The following is a 19,706-nucleotide window of genomic DNA, read 5'->3' as shown; positions in this document are numbered from 1 at the left end:
GTGTAAAAGTACTTGTAGGTGTTTTTCAGAGGGCTTATTAAATTGATATTACTAATGTCAGCAACAAAAGATTAAGAAGGACATTTTCTTAATGATCTCTTCCATCACAGACTAGTGGGATTACAATTTACAAGGAAAGGCTAATGTACAATTAGTATTCTCTGACCTGGGATAAACTTAAACTCAAGAACTATTAAGTCCCAAATTCCTTCAGTGACATGTAACAGTTGAGAGCCAGCTGGTAGGCAAACATAATCCAGTGGGTTACATTCCTTGGCTGAGGAGTGCAGGAGATCAGAGGACCTGGCTTTAAAAAGCATTTAATCTTCAAGATAGCAATGAGGGGGTATTGAGATCATCTCTGCTATCTAGTTTTTGGAGAAAACAATTTACTTCCTTCCATGCAGTAACATACCTTATCTCCTGTCACAAAATGAATTAGGTTTTTCACAGTTAAAGACCACTTTGTTGTGTTCACTTTTGGAGCACAACATGAAAGAGTCACAGTAAGTTGAACACTCTAGAGTTAATACATGAAAAATGGTATCCACTGCTGCATTCTTGTTTTAATTTGCTATGCAACAAAACTATTACAAATGTCATTAAGACTGTAACTGTCAAGTTTTACATTAATAGCTAAGTACCTTCGCTGCCCCTCTACCTTTCATGAAAGAAAAACTCAGGTATTTACATACCTCTTGTATACTCTTATTTTTTTCCATGATGGCAAGAGCAACAGCTGCACATTCAAGAGTAGACAGACAGGTGTTTGTTGGTTGTGTACGAATTACATATTGACTTGAAATACTGGGTTTTAACTGCACCTGAAAAATAGCAAACTCTAGTAAAATAAACGGGTCAGGATAACACGAGACACCTATTCTCTACACCAACCAAAACACATCCCATTTCCCTCTGTGTTCCCTTGTCTTCTTTTCTTTTTGCTGTTTAGTCTCCCAGTAGCCAATGCCATGCTACTGTTCAGTGTAAAACACGAGTCACCATCACAAACAAAAGCCGCACAATTGTTACCATATGAACATGTAAAGGAAATACAATTTTTTGTGAGAGAAAGACTAAGTGAAATTTTAGCAACTGATTTCAGTTGCCATAGATATGCTATAACAAAAATAGATTTATTCACTTACGCTTTTCTTTATTACTCTAAACACACACAAACATGCAAGCTACAATGGCCATATAGTCAATAACACTTTATATCTCGGCAAAATATTATTTGTCAAAGTTCTGAATCCCAGACTTCTAGAAAATGTATTTATTCACACAATTAATTAGGTTTATTAGATTGATTAGAACTATTTGTTTAACAAAATCATGTCTGAAAATAATTTACTGGCTCTGCCTGAAGTGAAAATTCAGATATTGTTCCTTTATTCCTAAGATTTCCATCTCCACATATATCTAAAATACAATTTGAAAAACAAAAAATGTTTTAGCAACATTGCCAGTATTCTTAACCAAAAATTCTCAGTTCTTTTTCCAACAACACTGTAGTGCAATACAAAAAACCCAGACACATACTTATAAAAGAGTAAGTTAATTTTCTTTTCTTTAAACTCATCCAATCAATTGTCTTTTATTTTTCTTCTTCTTGAAAAAATGAGTGAGTGATCCCCATGGCCATAATACTGTTCCCATTTTGCCTACCAGAAGCCTTTCATAATTTCTCACTTTATTCAATACTTTCCTCCTCCACTTTTCTCATTTTTCCTTTTATTTGAAATATTTCATTTTCCTTTATCTCTCTTGCAAGTAATTACCCATTCCTTAAAGTTCAAGGTATCCCATTTATAAAAGGAAAACTCCAGACTGCTAAAGAAACATAAATAAGTAAGATGAAATTCCACTGCCTTACTTATCCAAATTTAAAGGAAATTAAAAGCAATACAATTTAAAAAAGGAAACAAGAAAAGAGCAAAAGGCATTTGGAAAGGACTAACAAGTTAGCTATAAAAAGTAAATTTACTCAATATAGGAGAATTCAGAAAAATTAGGTCTTTCTCACCTATCTTCTTCAATTTGGTATGGAAAAACCAGAAGACAATAAAATTACTTAGGAGGGGAAAAAATGTAGAATTTTGACATCAGTGAAGGTAATGAAAAGAAAAAGAAGATAGTATTTTCATTTGTTAATCCTCAAGGATTTCTTTGGTTTTATGCCTTCTCTCTGTGATCATATAGAGATCTTCACCACAACAGGGTAGGAAGCCTATTTATTTGTAGTATACAAAACACTATGCTGGAAGAAGTGGTCCCTACTTAGAAACTCCTACCTAGGTATCAAAAAGCAGGGTGAACTCAGTCCATCACTTCTCCAACACATGTCCTGAGCAGCAGGGCAGACACATATTCACACTTTTTCTCAACAGCTGACAGCTGTATCTTCATGGGTTATCTCTTCAGAGGCTAAAACCACCTGATGGAGCATCTGCAGACCCATTGGCTTCTCCCTCCTTGGACAGTGCCTTGAGGCTTTTTTTAGAGCAGCAGATAGAACTATTCCTAGGAGTTAGGAATAGTTCTATCTGCTGCTTTCTGTACTTCATTCCTTGGGTTTCATGCTGAAACACATTTGAAATAATCAACATTCCAGAGAAAGGAAACCTATCAAAGATTGCAAGACAACTTCTGTAAAGAAAAGGGGCCTGCACACTGCTACAGAATCATGGAGTCACACCATGCATAACTGCAGCTCTCAAACAACTGACAAGGCACAAAAGGGCAATTTTCTAGTACTAACAGCAACAGCAGCAGCAACTAAGTTTCTTCTTTCATGAGAAGACAGAGAAAGGATGGAAACAAGTGTCCCCATTCATTTTTCTGAAAACTTATTCCCTGGGATAGGATTAAAATACCATAGAGAGTGGTGGAGATCAGAGGAAGAATTCCTGATCAAGACAACTGCCAGCTAGAGTTTGTCTCTTAGGCTTCTCACAGCATGCATTTTACCCTACTCTTTAAAGCAGCACAGTCTAAATAAACAATTCCTAGTCACTCGAAGTACTGTCAGGATAGTCTTTGTCTACTGCAAATTGGACAGAATCACCAAAGTTCCCATCTGAAACTAGATACATTTACTGAACCAATAAAACACACATACTCCACCCACTCAGAGCATAAACTGAATGACAAAACAAAGCAGAAACAATAGAGAAACCAAAACAAATTAGTATAATTACTAAATATTTCAGACACAAGAAGATATCTTCTTTGGAAAAAAATGCCTAGACATATGAAATATTTACTTCTCCGCAGACTTGACTGGGTAGGAAAATTATTTCATTTTTTGCCAAGAGGTCTCAACTTGCATTGCCTTTTGTGCAGTTAATAGTTTCACATACCGTATTGCAACAATCTCATCCAAGTTTCTGCATTACCTATGTGCATTAATTCTTTATCTGCCACCTGTGTATCTCAAATCCAGCTGAACAAATTTAGCTCAAATTTACAGAAATATTCATACAGTTAATTTAAACAAAATCAGACTGTCTACCTCTTACACCAGACTTCAAAATCTCAGTATGAGTATACACAAATACCCTGTTTAAGTACATTTCAAAATAACACTTACAACATTTTAGAAGCACTTTTCCATAAAATGATAGATACCACAATACAACTCGTTTGTTTTTGCTTCAAAGTAATTTGAAAATCATAAGCACACTTTGGAATAATATCAATTTCTATCAAAATACAGAAATGACAAGTTGAAAAAACAGCAGCCAGTTTAATATTGCTCAGCAAAATAACAAGAAAGAAGATGGAAACTATCTCAACCAACACAAACTAGAGAGGAATTCAGATAATCTGAATTCAATTACTCACTGGAATTCAGCCAAGACACTGAAATTAGTGGATCTATTCTCTGTAAGTGAGAAGGAGTTTGGGGACTTAATTTCCAAGCCATCAGAGGTAGGAAGCAACACATAAAATAAAGTTTCATTTCTATCTGTAACTCAAGACTCCTGCTTCCAAAAGCCTGAGTTTCAGCAATTCTCACAAACTGTTGCACTAACTGGCTTATCTACCAACACACCATTCCCTCAGCAAATGCTACAGCCTTTGAGCATTTACAAAGGATTTGAACTACAGTAAAAATTGTGACCCTTCAGTGTTTCTTGGGGCAGAGTTTTTCTTCCTGAGCCTTCCTTGGATATGCTCCAGGCGACTGAAGACCCAGCTGATCTTGTTCAGGTGTTCAAAACTGATGGGAGGAAAAGTGTTGCCTTGATAGGGTCAAAGACCTGCTGTTTGAAATTTTAAAAATTTAAGTCAGTAAAGACAGGAAACTGAATTCTGTTTTTATTTTAAATAATAGGTCTAACAAAAAGCTCTAAGTCCTCTCCTTAATATCAGTATCTTTCTACGTTTTCTGTGTTAATTTATTCATCACCACTCTTATGAGCTTTACTCTCCAAAGAGAACCCAGTATTATGCAAAATTATACTTGGAAAATAATGCATCACCAAGAATCAAAAAAGTTAGTACATCTGTCTCACAGGAAACACTAAACAATTCTTGCCTGTTCAACAGGCATCTCAAAACAGGCAGAGGCATAATATCTTTTTCTGTGGCTTCTGTAAAAAATTTAATACTTAAGATCCCTTCCTCTTTATGTTGATAGTGTCTTTTGAAAATCTGAATGTCAGCTTGGGAATTAATTTGCTAAACTTTTCTAGAATGAAGGAAGAAAGTACTATCTGTCCTCCTGCTTAACATAGGCACTATATGTTCTAGTACTTTAATAAATACCTTTCAGAAAAAAATTTAGCCATTTCTTTAAACTAACTCAAAAGGCACAAAAAAATCTCAGAAAGAGTACAGCCACATCCTGCTATCTTGCCCATCCTTCTAGAAGCTAAGAAAAAATTGCTTTTAAGGTGCTTTAGGCAGTAAGCTTCTCGGGAAGCTACTGCAAAAACAGCCTCAGTTAAAAGATGGGTGACAGGCAGGGGAAGATCTTTCACTCAGTGTCCAGTTTGCACAAGCACCTTTTACCTGTAAGCCAAAACAGTTTTCTATATCTTACAGAAATTTCATGCAGTTTGTAAAATTACCTTTGTGCTGGAGAAGACAGGCTGAGTAAATTTAGTCTCAGCATGCTACTGAAATTTAAATTAAGAATATAAATAAATTATCTCGTTCACAACCTTGGCTTTAATTTAAAGTGACATCTTAAGAGCAGTCTCTTTCTAAAATACTGGAGGGAATAACTGCCATGCAACTGTCACAAATGGACAGCCTGAAAAAGTAGATACCTGTCACAAAACCCTCGATCCATGAGGGCATGACTTTAAAGACTTTGATGACTGGAAAAAAGGAAACATAAACCCAATTTTGACAAAATGGAAAGCAGAAGATCTAGGGATCTACAGAGAAGTCTCAACTGCCAGCCAAGCTAATGAAATACCTTCTCCTGGAAACCATGCTAAGACACATGGAAAACAAAGAGGTGATTGAAAAGAGCCAGCTGATACTGTTCAAACACCTTTGCTGGTGACAGGGATAGTGGCATAGAGAGCACCCTCAGCAAGCTCCCTGATGACACCATGCTGAGTGGGGCAAGGACATGCCCAAGGCAAGGGATGCCAGCCAGAGGGACCTCGGACAGGCTTGAAAAGCGGGATTGTGGGAACATCAAGTTCAACAAAGTGCAAGGTGCTACACCCAGCTCATGGCAATCCCAGACACACTCACAGGTTGGGCAGAGAAGTGATTGGGAGCAGCCCTGTGGGACACGACCTGGTGGGGATGGCAGATGAAAACTCCACATGAGCCAGCAGTGTGTGCTCACAGCCCACAAATCCAGACATGTCCTGGGCTGCACCAAAAGCAGCGTGGCCAGCAGGGTGAGAGAGGGGATTCTGCCCCTCTGCTCTGCTCTGGTGAGCCCCACTGCAGTGCTGTGTCCAGTTCTAGTGTCCCCAGTGTAAGGAGGACATGGAACTGTAGGAGAAAGTCCAGAGGAGGGACAAGAAGTTGATAAAGGGACTGGAGCACATCCCCTACAACGCCAGGCTGAGACAGTCGGGGCTGTTCAGCCTGGAGAAGGGAAGCTTGTGTGGAGACCTCCTGGCAACCTTGCAGGATCTGAAGGGGCCTGCAGGGAAGCTGGAGAGGGACCCTTCAGGAACTGCAGTGGCATAACAAGGAGTAATGGGTACAAACTGAAAGGGTGTAAGTTTACATTAGATTTGGAAAGAAATTTTTACTGTGAGGGTGGTAAGACACTGGAATGGGTTGCCTAAGAAGGTTAGTTCTTTCCGTTTCAAAGAGCTCCTTGTGCACACACAGTCCTGAGGCCAGTGGTGATCCCCAGGATTGGATCTGGGGCTGATACTGTTCAAACACCTTTGCTGATGACAGGGCAGCAGCATCGATGCCACTGTCCCTGTCACCAGGAAAGGTGTTGAACAGTTTCAGCCCCACATCCAACCCTGAGGGCCATTTATAATCCACTTTGTTTCTTGTATGAATATTTACAAGCACAAGAAGCAAAAAACCCCAAAAGAAAACAAAATCAAAAAATAAAAAAGCAAGCCCCCCCCCCTGCAAAAAGCAAGAAACAAAAAAACACCAGGAGGCCATGGTGGTTTTTTTTAGAAGACCTTGCTAGCCTTAAAGGATCAAAAATAGATTGGTCTTCAGTTAAAACAGGTAACTGAAATAAAGTCCAAGTGCACACAAGCTGCAGTTCTAACCCAAAAGGAGCAGTTTTACCACCTTTAAAAGAACACAGCATGAAGCAGATCCAAATGTCAAATAAACCAAGAGCTAACAGACAGTAAAAGTGTAAGGAAACAGGTAAGATATTAGAGAAGATAGGACTGACCTAGGAATATCTGGACTATATATTCTGCAAAAATTAATTGAAATACCTTCTGGTTATGGTCTCAGTTTCTGAAATTGCATGATTTGACCTATAAATAAGGAATTAAATAATTCAATACTGCCATAAAGTTATGGAAAAATAATTATATTTAAGTACATGTCATATAGGCTATTCACACCACTTCATAAAATGACTATGCAATTCCAGTTAATTTCCAGGCATTGTATTTTTTTGGTATTTGAAGAAGAAAAAATCTAGAAATTATTTCTGGTAATATCTCTCTTGCTCTGCTTACATTTAAAAAATTAATGTCAGCCAACAGTTCAATATTTTATGCAGCACTATTCTTTAAATAATTAATAAAACAGGAAAGTGTGGCAAGTAAATTCAGTCAGTGTGCAGAGTATGAACATAGAGAACGTAGGGTCATAAAATGAAGAAAGAAAAATTAATTACTTGTATTGTCACAGCCATTTAACTATAATTACCTGCAAATATCAGAAAATTGAAAATGAAAATTAAATACTTCAGTGTCAAAATGTAGCATCAATGCAATGATACTGTTCTTTAGAACCTACTAATTATTTTTGCTTTATGTAATTTCTTGTTTTCTTACTTTATGTGAAGAGCAGTAGGCACTTCCTTGGACAGGGGAAAAAGAGCAGAAGAGGCTCCTGAGAATAATTTGGCAAGGACAGAAGGGAACATGAAAAGTAAGAGTAAAAGAATAAAAAAGTTTTCAATTAATCTAGCTATTTGAAAGCAAACTCAATCAAAATTAAATATATTTCCAGTTTACTTTTTACAAAATGTTCTTATCCCATGAGAATATTAGCATGGGTACAACAGTACAAAACTTGCAAATGCTCCTGAATTGTTCTAGCACCTGGATATTCAGACATTTGTCAAAGGGTTTGACAACAATTATGAAAGAAAAGGGGAAAAAACAAAAAAGCAAAGCTTCTGCCCAAGTGTGAGAAGACAATTCAGTTTCATTATGCCTCAATAATGGTTGTCAGAGACATGTGGGAGAGAGGTTGCACATGTCCAGAAGATGGAGGAAAGCCTTGTCTTCGCTTGGCAACCATTTCGTGTCTCACATGGGACAAGCAGTCAGCAGGGGAGCACCACAGACACTGTACCTTAGAGACACTCTGCAATCAGATGGTAAAAGGTCTCTGCTGATGGACTGCCCTGGGACACTGGGCCAATGGTCTCCTGTCAGCAGGCAGACTTTGAGAGGAGCCAGGGCGTAAAAAGTAACTGCATAAGAAACTGGGGAGCTGTACTGTTCTTTGCCTTTTGACTCTTAGGGGGCTTTTCAAACATTCTTTTTGAGTGTGGGGTTTTGGCTTGGGGCTGCCAAGCTTTTGCTTTTGAGGCTTGGTGATCCAAGGGGCTTTTTTGAGACTTGTTTTTTGAGACTTGCTTGTTGAAACTTGGTTTTGAGTGGAGGCTTTTTGGGCCTTACACTTTTGCCCTGACCCCAGCCTTTTGGCTCTCCTGTCCTTGCTGGCTCTTGCTCACCTTCGCATCTGCCCTTCCTCCCTGTGCCATTGACAAGTGCCTTGCCTGCTTCATCCCTGTGTCCCTGCCTGAGCCACCTGTGTCCAACCCAGCCTGCCTCTGAGCCTGCCCACAACCGTGATCCTCACCGCAGCTCTGTCCAAATTTCTGGACCTTCTACCTGAGCACCCCTCACCTTGTGTCTGGTTGCCCACTGCCACAGTAGCTGTCCACAGCCCGTGCCTCATAGACATAGACAGCACTCCCTGATCTCTGGTGCTAATGCTCTCTCCCTCTGTCTTCTCTCCCTCTAATGCAATTTTCTTCCTCTTGCTCTGTCTTCTCTAGCCCTCTTTGGTACAGGAACTCCTTTTTATCTTGCTCTCTCATTACCAATAAATGGTTCTCAGATGCAATGTTTGCCTTGCTTGGCTTAATTTTGCTCCTGACCATCATTATTAAAAGAACTCCTCACAGTTCCCCACAGTTGAACATGACACCAAGAATAAAGAAGCATACACTTCTGACATCTCACACCTTTCAGTCACAAAGAAAATGTCACTATATTGAGAGGTAATAAATACATACTTATGACCAGAAAAATGTCAATGACCATTGTCATTCAAATTAACCTAAAGGTCACAAGGACAGAATGCTGTTGATTGCTCATCATCTTATCTCAACCATGCCTGCAAACCTGACCCGAAATAATTCTCAGTTCTTTCCCTTTGATCTCAGTTTTCTCTAACGGCAATTTCTGACAGTCCTAGCATAAAACATTTTGTTGTCTTGAGTCCATTTTTTTTATTTTTTTATGTTTTGGTTGTAGTAAGACAGCAGCTAAAAACTTAACACATCAAACATTTCACAATATGTAACAGCTGTTAATGACTATGTTTATCTTACAAGTCATCATATGCAGGATAGGTTATGAACTACTTACTTAATGAAAACAAGTTTTCTTGCTACAGCAAAAATTGCATAGTTGGAAAAAAACCCAATATGATGCACAAACAAAAATTTACTATCAAGGCTCACAGGGCCTCCTTCACTCTAAGGAGAACTGGACTATCCTGTGGGATTATTAGAAAAATCACCAGTGTCATACACAGATAAGAAATGTGCTTGGAATAAGTCAGTGAAAATGCAGTGGTTTTCTTCCATGAGTATGGATGGATGAATCCATACTATCCAGGACCAGCCTTACTACAGTTTTTCTGTTGCAACCATTGTGGCTGGCCTTTGTTGCCTTGGGTTCTGATTTGTCTCCTGCCCACCTACACTCTTTAATCATGACCATACTTCTTTCCATTGCAGAATTAAACTGGGCATTGCTCATTTATTTAGGTTCTATGGCAAAATTTTGTCTTGAATTACTCTCATGCAAATTGTAAGCTGAAACAAATAAAACCAGAGAAAAAAAAGCATAAAGATAAAAGGGGACCATAAAAAAATTCATTTACTACTTGGCACTATTTACTATTTAGCCCTCATAAAATCTCTTGCTGAAGTCTCGTAACTGTGGAGATGAGAAAAAGATTTTTCTCTGTATCTCTTGAGCTCATTGAATTGGAGATTTTATAAAAAATTCAGAGAGCAATCAGAAAAAAAGTCAATTAAGACACAGTCAAATTACAATAGTGACACTTGATATTTTGCTTTTACTTCTGTTCTGGGTGTTTTCTGTGTGAAGATGAACAAATGGTTTTATATTTCTATTTTTACATTAATTGTAATCCACTCTCAAGGTGTTAGTTTGCTATACAACATAAACTATATTAAACTTGTATCTGTGAAACTACATTAGAAGTTTTAACTTTCTCTAGAAGGAATTTATCTAAATGGCAGAGTACACTTTAGAGTAACTGCTTGCTCCATCAACAAAATTCCTGAGTTTTGAACATGTTTTCAGAAACAAAATGCTACTCATTCCTTAATCCTCTAGGCTTGAAAATGGCAAATTCACAAATAAAGTTTTATTATCTGAATATACCAGAAGACTAGATGACAAACCCCACTTACTGTTAAAAAGTATGATATAATTATTCAATGAACCTCAAACCATTACAGTTTCTCCACCAACTCATTCATGACTTTACCCATCATTAATAGAAAAATAAAAAAAATAAATTCAGCATTAGCTCAGTTATGCATAGTGCATAGCTGAGCAATTTAATTTATGTATTAATTTTGTATTGATAGTTCTGGTATTGCTGCAAGTTGAATTGCTGACAGAAGACCCTACAGTCAACTACAATTGAGAGTCCTATATCTTTTGACACTTAAGCATTTCATCACATCTGCCATACAATTTGCTTTAAACCAGGCGGCATTTTATGACTTCCTGTCTAGCACTTGGTTAAATGCTTCAGGAGAAGTCTACGGGACTCTCCAACCTAGTAACTCCAGTAGCACCACTTCAATAGAAAAGCAGGTGGACCCCTAGAGGAATGGGGTTTTTTTACATCTTTTCTTTTAAATACAAAGAGTGGCAAGAGTTTGTCCCTTGCTTTCCATACTCCATGAGCAGCTCAGTTCTTTCTTAGTGCTCAGTGAGGTCCTGAGAATAGGTGGCACATCTCTTCACTGATTCCTGCAGAAGAGGGTTAAGAATGCTCTCCCAAAGAATGCCTATGAAGACAGAATTTCAAGCAAGCTGTTTGATAGAACTTACTCTCAGACATCCCATACCATCTGTGAATCCACGCTTACCCCATAGAGGCAACACAGAAATCACAAACACAATTCAGTAAGCGCTACTCACTTTGCACAACATGAAATTTTGACAAGAGCAACAAGGTAAGTTGGCAAAGAATTCTTAAAACAGACGTTGATGTGATTGACTTTGGTGAAAGATCAAAACTCTGGAATCTCAAAGACCAGTTTGTGTTGACAACTACTCAGGCATATTACATGATGGTCAGTGAACAATTGAAAAGAAACAGAAATGCCTACGTGTTTAATAAATATTTAATCACATCTTCCATACTGTAACAGATTTGGGCCACGTTTCTCAGAAGCTGAGAATAAAAAAGCTCCCCCTGCCTGACAAATTGCTGAAGTTCTCTTCCATTGACTGGAGTTCTAGACAGCATGTAACCTTGACATTTCAAATTTATAGGGCCTTTTCAGAAGACAGCACATCAACTATAAACGGCATCACTGCTTTTAATTAACCAGTTTATGAGGTCAAAGAAAACAGTTTCTTGTCAATAGTAACAACTTTTGTAAACTTTTCCTTTGTATTGAAGACAGTGAAGCATTTTGAAGGATTTTTTGGTAGTATTATGGTATTTTAATTTAACAGTAAGTGTTCTTAACAACCTGATTATATTGTCTGCAAATAGAATTATGTTTAGCAGACTGTACCATCTTATGCACAGAGAGAGAATGTCACAAAAAGGTCAGACAGAAGGGAGTAAATAAACTCAGCAGGAATGACCCTTTGACAAATGCAGTGCTGAGTAAGAACATTAGTGTGGTACCTTGAAACTTTGCAGTTTATTGCCGCAAACAAGTTCATAAATCACCCTGAAGGTCTTGCCTCAAAACCATTATGTTTACTTTTAATAGGCAGCAAATGTACAACCTATTTTAACAGCTTTATGACGATGAATTTTACCACAGGATTCCTAGGATCTACTATAAATACGAGCAAACAGCTTAAAAATGTTTAAGAAAGAAAGCATACGGTAGCATTTACCTTACCTACTAGCAGATCACATTTTTTCTAGTTCATTTCAAGCCCATCAAACCTAGAAGAATACCTAAATTCAATACGAAAAATGGGGAAAACTGAATTTAGGAAAATGCTTAACTACTCTGGGCAAAAATTGGCTAGGTTATCTGAGCTGAAAGCCCATCATACATAGGAAGACATAAAAATCTCAGGTTTTTTATTTATTTATTTTCACAGAATCATAGAATAGTCTAATTGGAAGGGACTTTTTAAGGGTCATTTGGTCCAGATGCCTCCACCTCACCCTGCTGAACCTCATGAGGCTTCCACAGGTCCACTTATATTGAGCTCCTTCAGATCCCTCTGAATGACATCCCATCCTTTAGGAGTGTCATCCCATCACTCAGCTTGCAGTCATCTGCAAATCTGCTGTGGGTGCACTTGATCCCTTTGTCTGTGTCATTACTGAAGACACTAATTAACACTGCTTCCAGTAGAGACCACTGAGGGTACCACTTGCCACTGATTCCCATTGGAACACTGAGCCATTGACCCTCACTAAACCACTACCCTCTGGATGTGACTGTTCACGTACTTCCTCATCCATCTAACAGTCTACCTATCCAATCTATCTCTCTCAAATTTAGAGAAAAGGAAGTTGTGGGGAACCCTGTCAAAAGCTCTAGATGACACCTGTAGCCCTTTCCTGTAGCCCTGTCCACTGATGTAGTCCCTCCATTGTAGAAAGGGTTGGAACTAGATGATTTTTAAAGTCCCTTCCAACTCAAACCACTCTATGGTTCTACAATTTGCAAAAGAAATTTTTGTATACATTATAGAAGACCTTGAACTAATTGCCAAAGCAGTAAAAAGCAAGTAGAGGTGAGCCGTAAGGAACTCAGGTACAAAGAAATACTGGAGAGGGTATCCAAGAGAATGGGCGGATTGCTGGCTGAAACATTTCGGGCACATGTGAGGATAAACACTCATCCTAGGCTGGGCCTTGCCTTGGATGAGGCAATGCCTTGCACTGCACACCTGCCCCAGGCCTGTATCCCAGCCCTACAGTGGCCATTAGTCCCTGGCACAACAGAGGCAGTACACCACACCTGGCCCTGGAGCCCCAGTCTTGCCCCAGAGCGGTCAGATGAGGAAAGTCCCACATGGGGAAAGGGTGCAGGAAAGCCAAATGGTAGTTTAGCCAGGACATGAAGAAAGCACAGGTCTTGACTCTGGACTTCCCATCAGATGAACATCATGAACCAGACGTGTATGCTCTTTTCTACAGCTTTTCTATATTTCTCTCTTTCTTCTTCTAATTGCCTCTTTCTGAAGTCTTCAGAAACTTAAAACTAGATGAGCTTGGAGCCTGCTAAGTTGAATGGGGCATCAAGTTCATGCTTTGTGAAGTGTCTTGATTGTATGTTGCTTTAAACTTTTGCCAGCATTCTCTGCTTTTCTGAAGTTGCTTTTAAAGCTTTTTTTGTTGTTTGACTGCTTGAGGATATCTTGTCAGCATTTCTCCTATACATCTGATTATGTGAAAAACTGTGAGCCCCTTTAAGAAGCTTGTCAAGCCATTTTTGGGGGGCTTTACAGGTATTACTTTATATGTGATGGAAGTAAATCTACAAAGACTGCACATTAAGAGAGAGTCTTGCATAAAGTTAATCAGTTATCATATTTGATTACTACTTCTAAAGAGAAGGGTCAGCAAATTGGAATCCCAGTTCCAATTAACAAAAGAATTTCTGTACTGGACCAACAGTTTTTCAATTTGTATTACAACAAGAAGTGTTCAAGGTGTATTTTTGTGCAAAGATTTCAATGAAGGAAAAATCTCACCATCAATGGTATTGCCTAAGTGCATGACAATTTAACAATTCCAAATCTGGTTCAGGATTTGAAATATTGTCTTCTCTGTATGACAAGTCCAAAATGTACACAGATAATGCAGGTAGCCTGAATTCTCCTCTAGTTTTTTGTGAATTTTTGTGCACTTTTTTTAATAGGAGGCTTCTGAGCCTGAAAGAGACAGCATGTGTGCATTCAAGCAAGCAGATTTGCATCTAGCTCTTGGGCACTGAAGTTTGCATCAAATTTATTATTATAATCCCAAAATCAAATTGCTGACAAGCAAATTGCCTAGTTGTAAAAAAAAAAAAAAAAAAAAAGTTTTTTAATACACCTTCATTAACATTTATCTACAGTAAATTTCCTGTGCTGTATTAATGTCCAGTTACTGAAATTCACACTCCTTATAGAACTCTCCACTGAGTTATCACTACCACTTTCAATAACTTACTGCCATGATGACATTTTGTCACTTAACTAGTATACCTTCAGTATTACTTCAGAATTTGTTGAACAACCTGGATTCACTGCAGGCTCCACTAACAATTTCTTTACAAACTGTAAAATAAAATTACAATCACTATGAAAAGAGACCAGTTACTGATGCCTTGTTTAGCATTTTTTATACAAGACAGCATTTCTTTGTATGACATTTAGTTCGATTGAGGTTATTTGGTGAGGGATCTGCAAAAAGTGACCTTTGCACACTGATTCAGTCAGATTGCTTCTGAAGGAGCCATGAAGCAGGGTGGGTAAACAGCTTCAGTAAATGTGTAAGATACATCACCTGTTTTCAACAGTTGCATTGAGCTAGACCAATACTGCACATATATCCCTGGATCTCCTAATCCTATTCTTCATTAGATTTTCCACTAAGTTATTAATATTACTGCAGTGTACCTAGATATGTGAAAGGATAAGCAGAAACACAGCCAACAACATGCAGTATTCATGCAATCATCAGAGACTGTGATAATCTTAAACTGTGATGTTAAGACTTTCTGAGTCTTTGCTGTTGACTGGGTGCAAAAGCATTGACACATGACTGTCCTCACAAAACTGACAGTTCTAGAGCTGAACACAAATTTTGTGGCCAAAAGATCATACTTTATCCTTATTTCAAGAACACTTGAATCGATTGTCCTGGAAGTTTAGAGCACTGAGAGAAGGACTTTTCTAAGGAGGAAATACATGACCTTATATACACATTATGCAGTCTTAACACACAGGAGATTAGCACTCTTCTGATGCAGATATGTGAACAGATCAACAAAATTATAATTACAATTTTAAGTTACATGGCCCTCACTAAAAATTATCATATAGAAAGACTGCTTTGCATCAGTTGAAGTACTTTCTGACTATTAAAGGTTGTTTTTTTACAAGGATTACTCCAAATGGATGCTCTTGATATTGATAAAAAACTCAAGTCTCCAAATCTCTAAATGTTCACTAAAATGATGGTATAGGCAGTGTTTGTGAAAGCCTCTGAATAACAATTAGTCTTTACACATTCTTGTAATTTCTGGATGGTTTTGCCATATATTCTCAATATGGTATTTGAATTCTTCAGGTGAAGAAATATACAAATCAAATGTTAAAAGAGTAGTTACAGTAAGATTTACTGATGATTCCCTGATCTCAAAGCTACCTCTTATTTTTTAAAAGCTCAAGCAAGACTGCAGTGTTAAACTATTTTAAGTGACATCTTGGGCTCCAAAAAAGCTGGTTAGAACCAAGAAAGCTGGTTAGAAAATAAATTCTCCCTTAAGGAAGGAAGGATGTGAAGGAAGAGAGAGGAAGATCAAGAGAGGTCCCAAGTATAATCTAAGTTGGATATCAAAACATCAACTTGCTTGAGAATCAGTGCTTGACAATACAAGCATACATTACAAATGCCCATGACTAGTCAAGCAGATTTAAGCATACAGTGCAAGCTGAACTAAACAGTAAAGTTAAGGTTAAAAATTTGCTGTAAGAAGATTTCAGATGATGATACTAATTTCATGTAGCAAAGAAAGTATAAGGAAAACAAAATAGATGTGTTAGAAATTGTGAAGGCATGATGGAAAAGCAAAATGAGGTATTGAATATATGAATAACAGCAATACTGTTATGAATGCATAAATAGGATAATTTGTTGGCACAATGCTGCTGACATTATTATGCCCATTAAGTAACAGAAGAATTAAAGAGTCAACTAAGAATTAAAAAGAATCAACTAAGACTTAAAAAGTCACAATGAATATAAAACTTCCCCCAACCTTAAACAGGGCCCACTCATGTACAAGCAGACATACCATGCAGACTAACTGTGAGTTAAGGCAGAAACAATAAGTTAAATAATCTGTGCAAATAGTAACATCAAAAGTGGAACACTAACTTCATGAAAGTATTCTGTAGTCTTCTGAGATATTTACAAAGTATTTTGTCACTACAAAATGTCAAAGCATTACAGATTATTAGATAAAATGTTAGACATAACAACACAGGAAGAAAAAAGCAAAAAAAATTAACAGTGAACTAAACTTTATGTCCCATACCTGACTGTCTAAAACCAATTTTTTCTTGACTGTTGGCCAGATTGATGCTGATACCACAGCTTAAAATTAGAGGGAAATACGGTTTCCATGCACCATTCCACATTCACTTAAAACTATGTACCTGAATATGAGAATGTTAATTCTTCTTCCTGCCCCTCAATATTCTCAAAATAAAATGTGATGACACTGAGGTGGTGAGAGCTGCTCCAGAACCTGGGCAGGGACAGTCCCCTTGGCATCATCATGACATAGTGCAGCTCCAAGTGCCTCTGCTGCTCAGTCTCATCACGCACACTGATATGAATTGTTCTTGACCCAAAACTCTTCTCCTCTGAGGAGGGACCACATGGACAACAGAAAAAAACAGAATCCAAGAGGTGAAAAACCTTTGCTGAGCCCCAGATCAGAGCCAGTGTGCCCCGAAGGGCACTGAGCCACCCCCAGGGCTGTCACTGTCAGCAGGGCAGACAAAGCAAGGGGAGGACTCTATTGTCCCCTCCCCAGGGGTGAGCCAGATGAGATGACAGGTGAGAAAGGACAGACATGTGTCAGCAGGACTCATGGACATGGCCTCATACAGAAAGCAGCACAGTACCTCAGGGACAAGCACAGATCTTCGAGGTCCAGGATGGGGGGGTCAAACAAGGGATTCAAAGCCTTCACCTAAAAGATTACCAATCTCCCCTCCAGTGGGCACAGGGCTCAGTGCAAAGCTCCCCAAAGGCTCAGAACAATCACATGGTTCCCCAGATCCCACCACATTTAGCCCTGGAACCCAGTGCTGCCTCAATATCACAGGAAGATAACCTCAAAATACCCTAAGAGTGGGAAAGAAGGGAGCTGCAGGCCAGGCAGAGACCTCCTGTCCTGAGCTGGCTGCACCCTGGGCAGCCACAAGACCAGGAAGATGACAAAATAATAAGAAAGAAGTAAACCACACTATCCAGAAAGTGCCTGTAAACTTTTTATTTCCCATCCCTTCCAAAAAACAGCCAGCAAAGCCAACAACCACTGTGTAGTGCTTTCCAAATATTTTTAAGGGATGAGTATTTATTTTCTACAATTATCCAGCAAAAATACGATGACCCAAAGATTTTCACTGGATTTTTAGAAAAGGAAAAGAGTATCAGGTGATAGAAATAATTCATTCAGGTTTGGGATAGCAGATTCCTGGATTTACAACAGTGATCGAGAAATACTTATTTATAAATAAAAATTATTTCTGAATTACCTACTTCCAATGAAACAATAAGCACTTGGGATAGATTGTCTACTTTTTATATATATGCTTTTCAGATTAAATTTTCAATTCCTATTTGGTGCTGAAGTGCTCAAAAGCAGGAATTTAGTGGTCTCTTCCCACTATGCCGCACTTATCTCCTCATAAACAGAAGCAGCTTCACCCACAGTGGCCTGTGGTTACTTCACACAATACACCACCACATGTACCGTGCCAAATGGCTAGTTCTTCTCTCAAGCTAATTGCATCAACTTCTCCAAGATAACTGATTATGTCCTCTGTATCCCCTCTGCAACAGCAGCTGTTGCACAAAAGCCTGCAGACCTCTTCCTCAATTGTGGCTATGCAAAACATCCTGGGATAAGGTGCTTCTCCAGAGGTTGCTAGTTCATGGAGTACCTTACGTAATCAATGTAATAATCACATTAAGGAGCTGAGAGAGCTCAGGGTGTTCAGCCTTGAGAAGAGACAACTCAGGGGAGACCTTACCACTCTCCACAACTCCCTGAAAGGAGATTGTAGCCAAGTGGGGCTCCATTTCTTCCCCCACACAATTAAAAACAGGACAAGAGGACACAGTCTAAAGCTGCCCTAGGGGAGGTTTAGGCTGAACATTTGGAGGAACTTTTTTACAGAAAGGGCTAGTCAGAGAGGCTAGTCAGTGAAGTGAGTAACTGTCCCTGGAGGGGAAAAGACTTTTAAGGAAATACTGGATTTGGTGCTTGGTATCAGTGCCAACAAGTTGACAAGGCGATGTTCTGTCCTAGGTTGAACTTGATGACGTCAAAAGTCTTTTCCAATCTACTTGATTCTGTGATTATTTTAAGTCACCTTAAGCCTAGTGCCTCATAGAATTTTGCTAAAAAGTTTTTCCAAGCTCATGCTTTGTAATTTATGAAAAAAAAAATCCATATAATAGGGATGATTCTGGATCAAGACATAAATTTACCTTTTCCTGATAAAGTTAAATATGTTTGATTCATGCACAACTATTTCCTCTGCAGCTTTCTGGAAGAGCAAAATTTAAATTTCTTTTAACATTTTTTTCAAAGAAAAATGCTCTGCTGATTGAGCTGTTAATTAACAGAGCTTTTTTAGGAGATCTCAAGATTTTAATACTAATTTAAAACAACAGCCAAGTTTGTTAAAACATCCCACAATATCTTGAAAATCATTCAACACAGCAGTTTGTATTATCCAAAATCAGCAAAGCTGTAAAGTAATACAATTAAATATTCCTTTCAATGCCTCCAATATATTGTGTCTCTGTAGTTAAGACTTGTGAATTTATTCATTACTAAAATAGCTCTTTTCTGCCTCTGGAATATTGATTAAAAGCACAAATCAACATTTATTGAGTAAGTCTAGTTTCTTTTTGTATTACAGATAATGCCTACAGGTATCACATCCTCTTCACTTTTAACATCCCCTCTATATAGCTGGTCATATCCAGCTTATTGGTCATATCCACCTTATTCTCTCTCTGGGGCCAAAGCCTGGCTTCTTGAATTTCAAATATCAGGCTATTCTACTAACTTTTATCTCAGAAAATTGCAGTATCAACCTGAAGTTTCAAGATATGATCAGTAAAAACTTTTTTCGAATAGAGAACCCTTTACATGGTTCATTTACATATGAACTATGACGCAGAAAACGAGAAATGTAGAAATAGTAAAAAGCCAGAAAAACTCTGCAGTGGTGGCCATGATATTCAGCTCAGTGAGAAAGATGAAACAGAACACTGCCAAAGGTTGCACAAACTTTAGTCCCGAACAGTGCTGGTGTTTACTTGCAGACAGTTTTATAACTACCTTCTCCCACATTACTACTAATTTTAACCATTAAGAAGTTTCTAGGGGGCTGCACAGGTGCCTCAAGCTAATTCCAACACAAAATGACCAAACTTAGTTTAACATGCAGGTGTGTACACAGCACTCCAACACAGCCTTTGCACTGCTCCACACTCAGTGGGTGTCTTCACTGAGCCTTACCTGTCTCACCAGTGACTGATTGCAGCTATAGCACAAGTTC

General features: G+C 38.3%; 1 protein-coding gene across 1 annotated transcript in view; it reads right to left on the bottom strand.

Annotated features, from left to right (window-relative positions):
* DTWD2 (DTW domain containing 2) overlaps positions 1 to 19,706 on the bottom strand; it is a 62,791-nt gene that overhangs the window by 4,849 nt on the left and 38,236 nt on the right. The window contains exon 5 of the mRNA XM_030237462.2: positions 696 to 824. Coding sequence (XP_030093322.2) covers positions 696 to 824 — 129 coding nt within the window. The remainder of the gene's footprint in view (positions 1 to 695; positions 825 to 19,706) is intronic.

Source organism: Serinus canaria, chromosome Z, assembly GCF_022539315.1.
Source record: "Serinus canaria isolate serCan28SL12 chromosome Z, serCan2020, whole genome shotgun sequence".
In the NCBI taxonomy this organism is placed as follows: domain Eukaryota; kingdom Metazoa; phylum Chordata; class Aves; order Passeriformes; family Fringillidae; genus Serinus; species Serinus canaria.
Note: the sequence above shows the minus strand (reverse complement) of the source record. Positions and strands in the feature narration are given on the sequence as shown.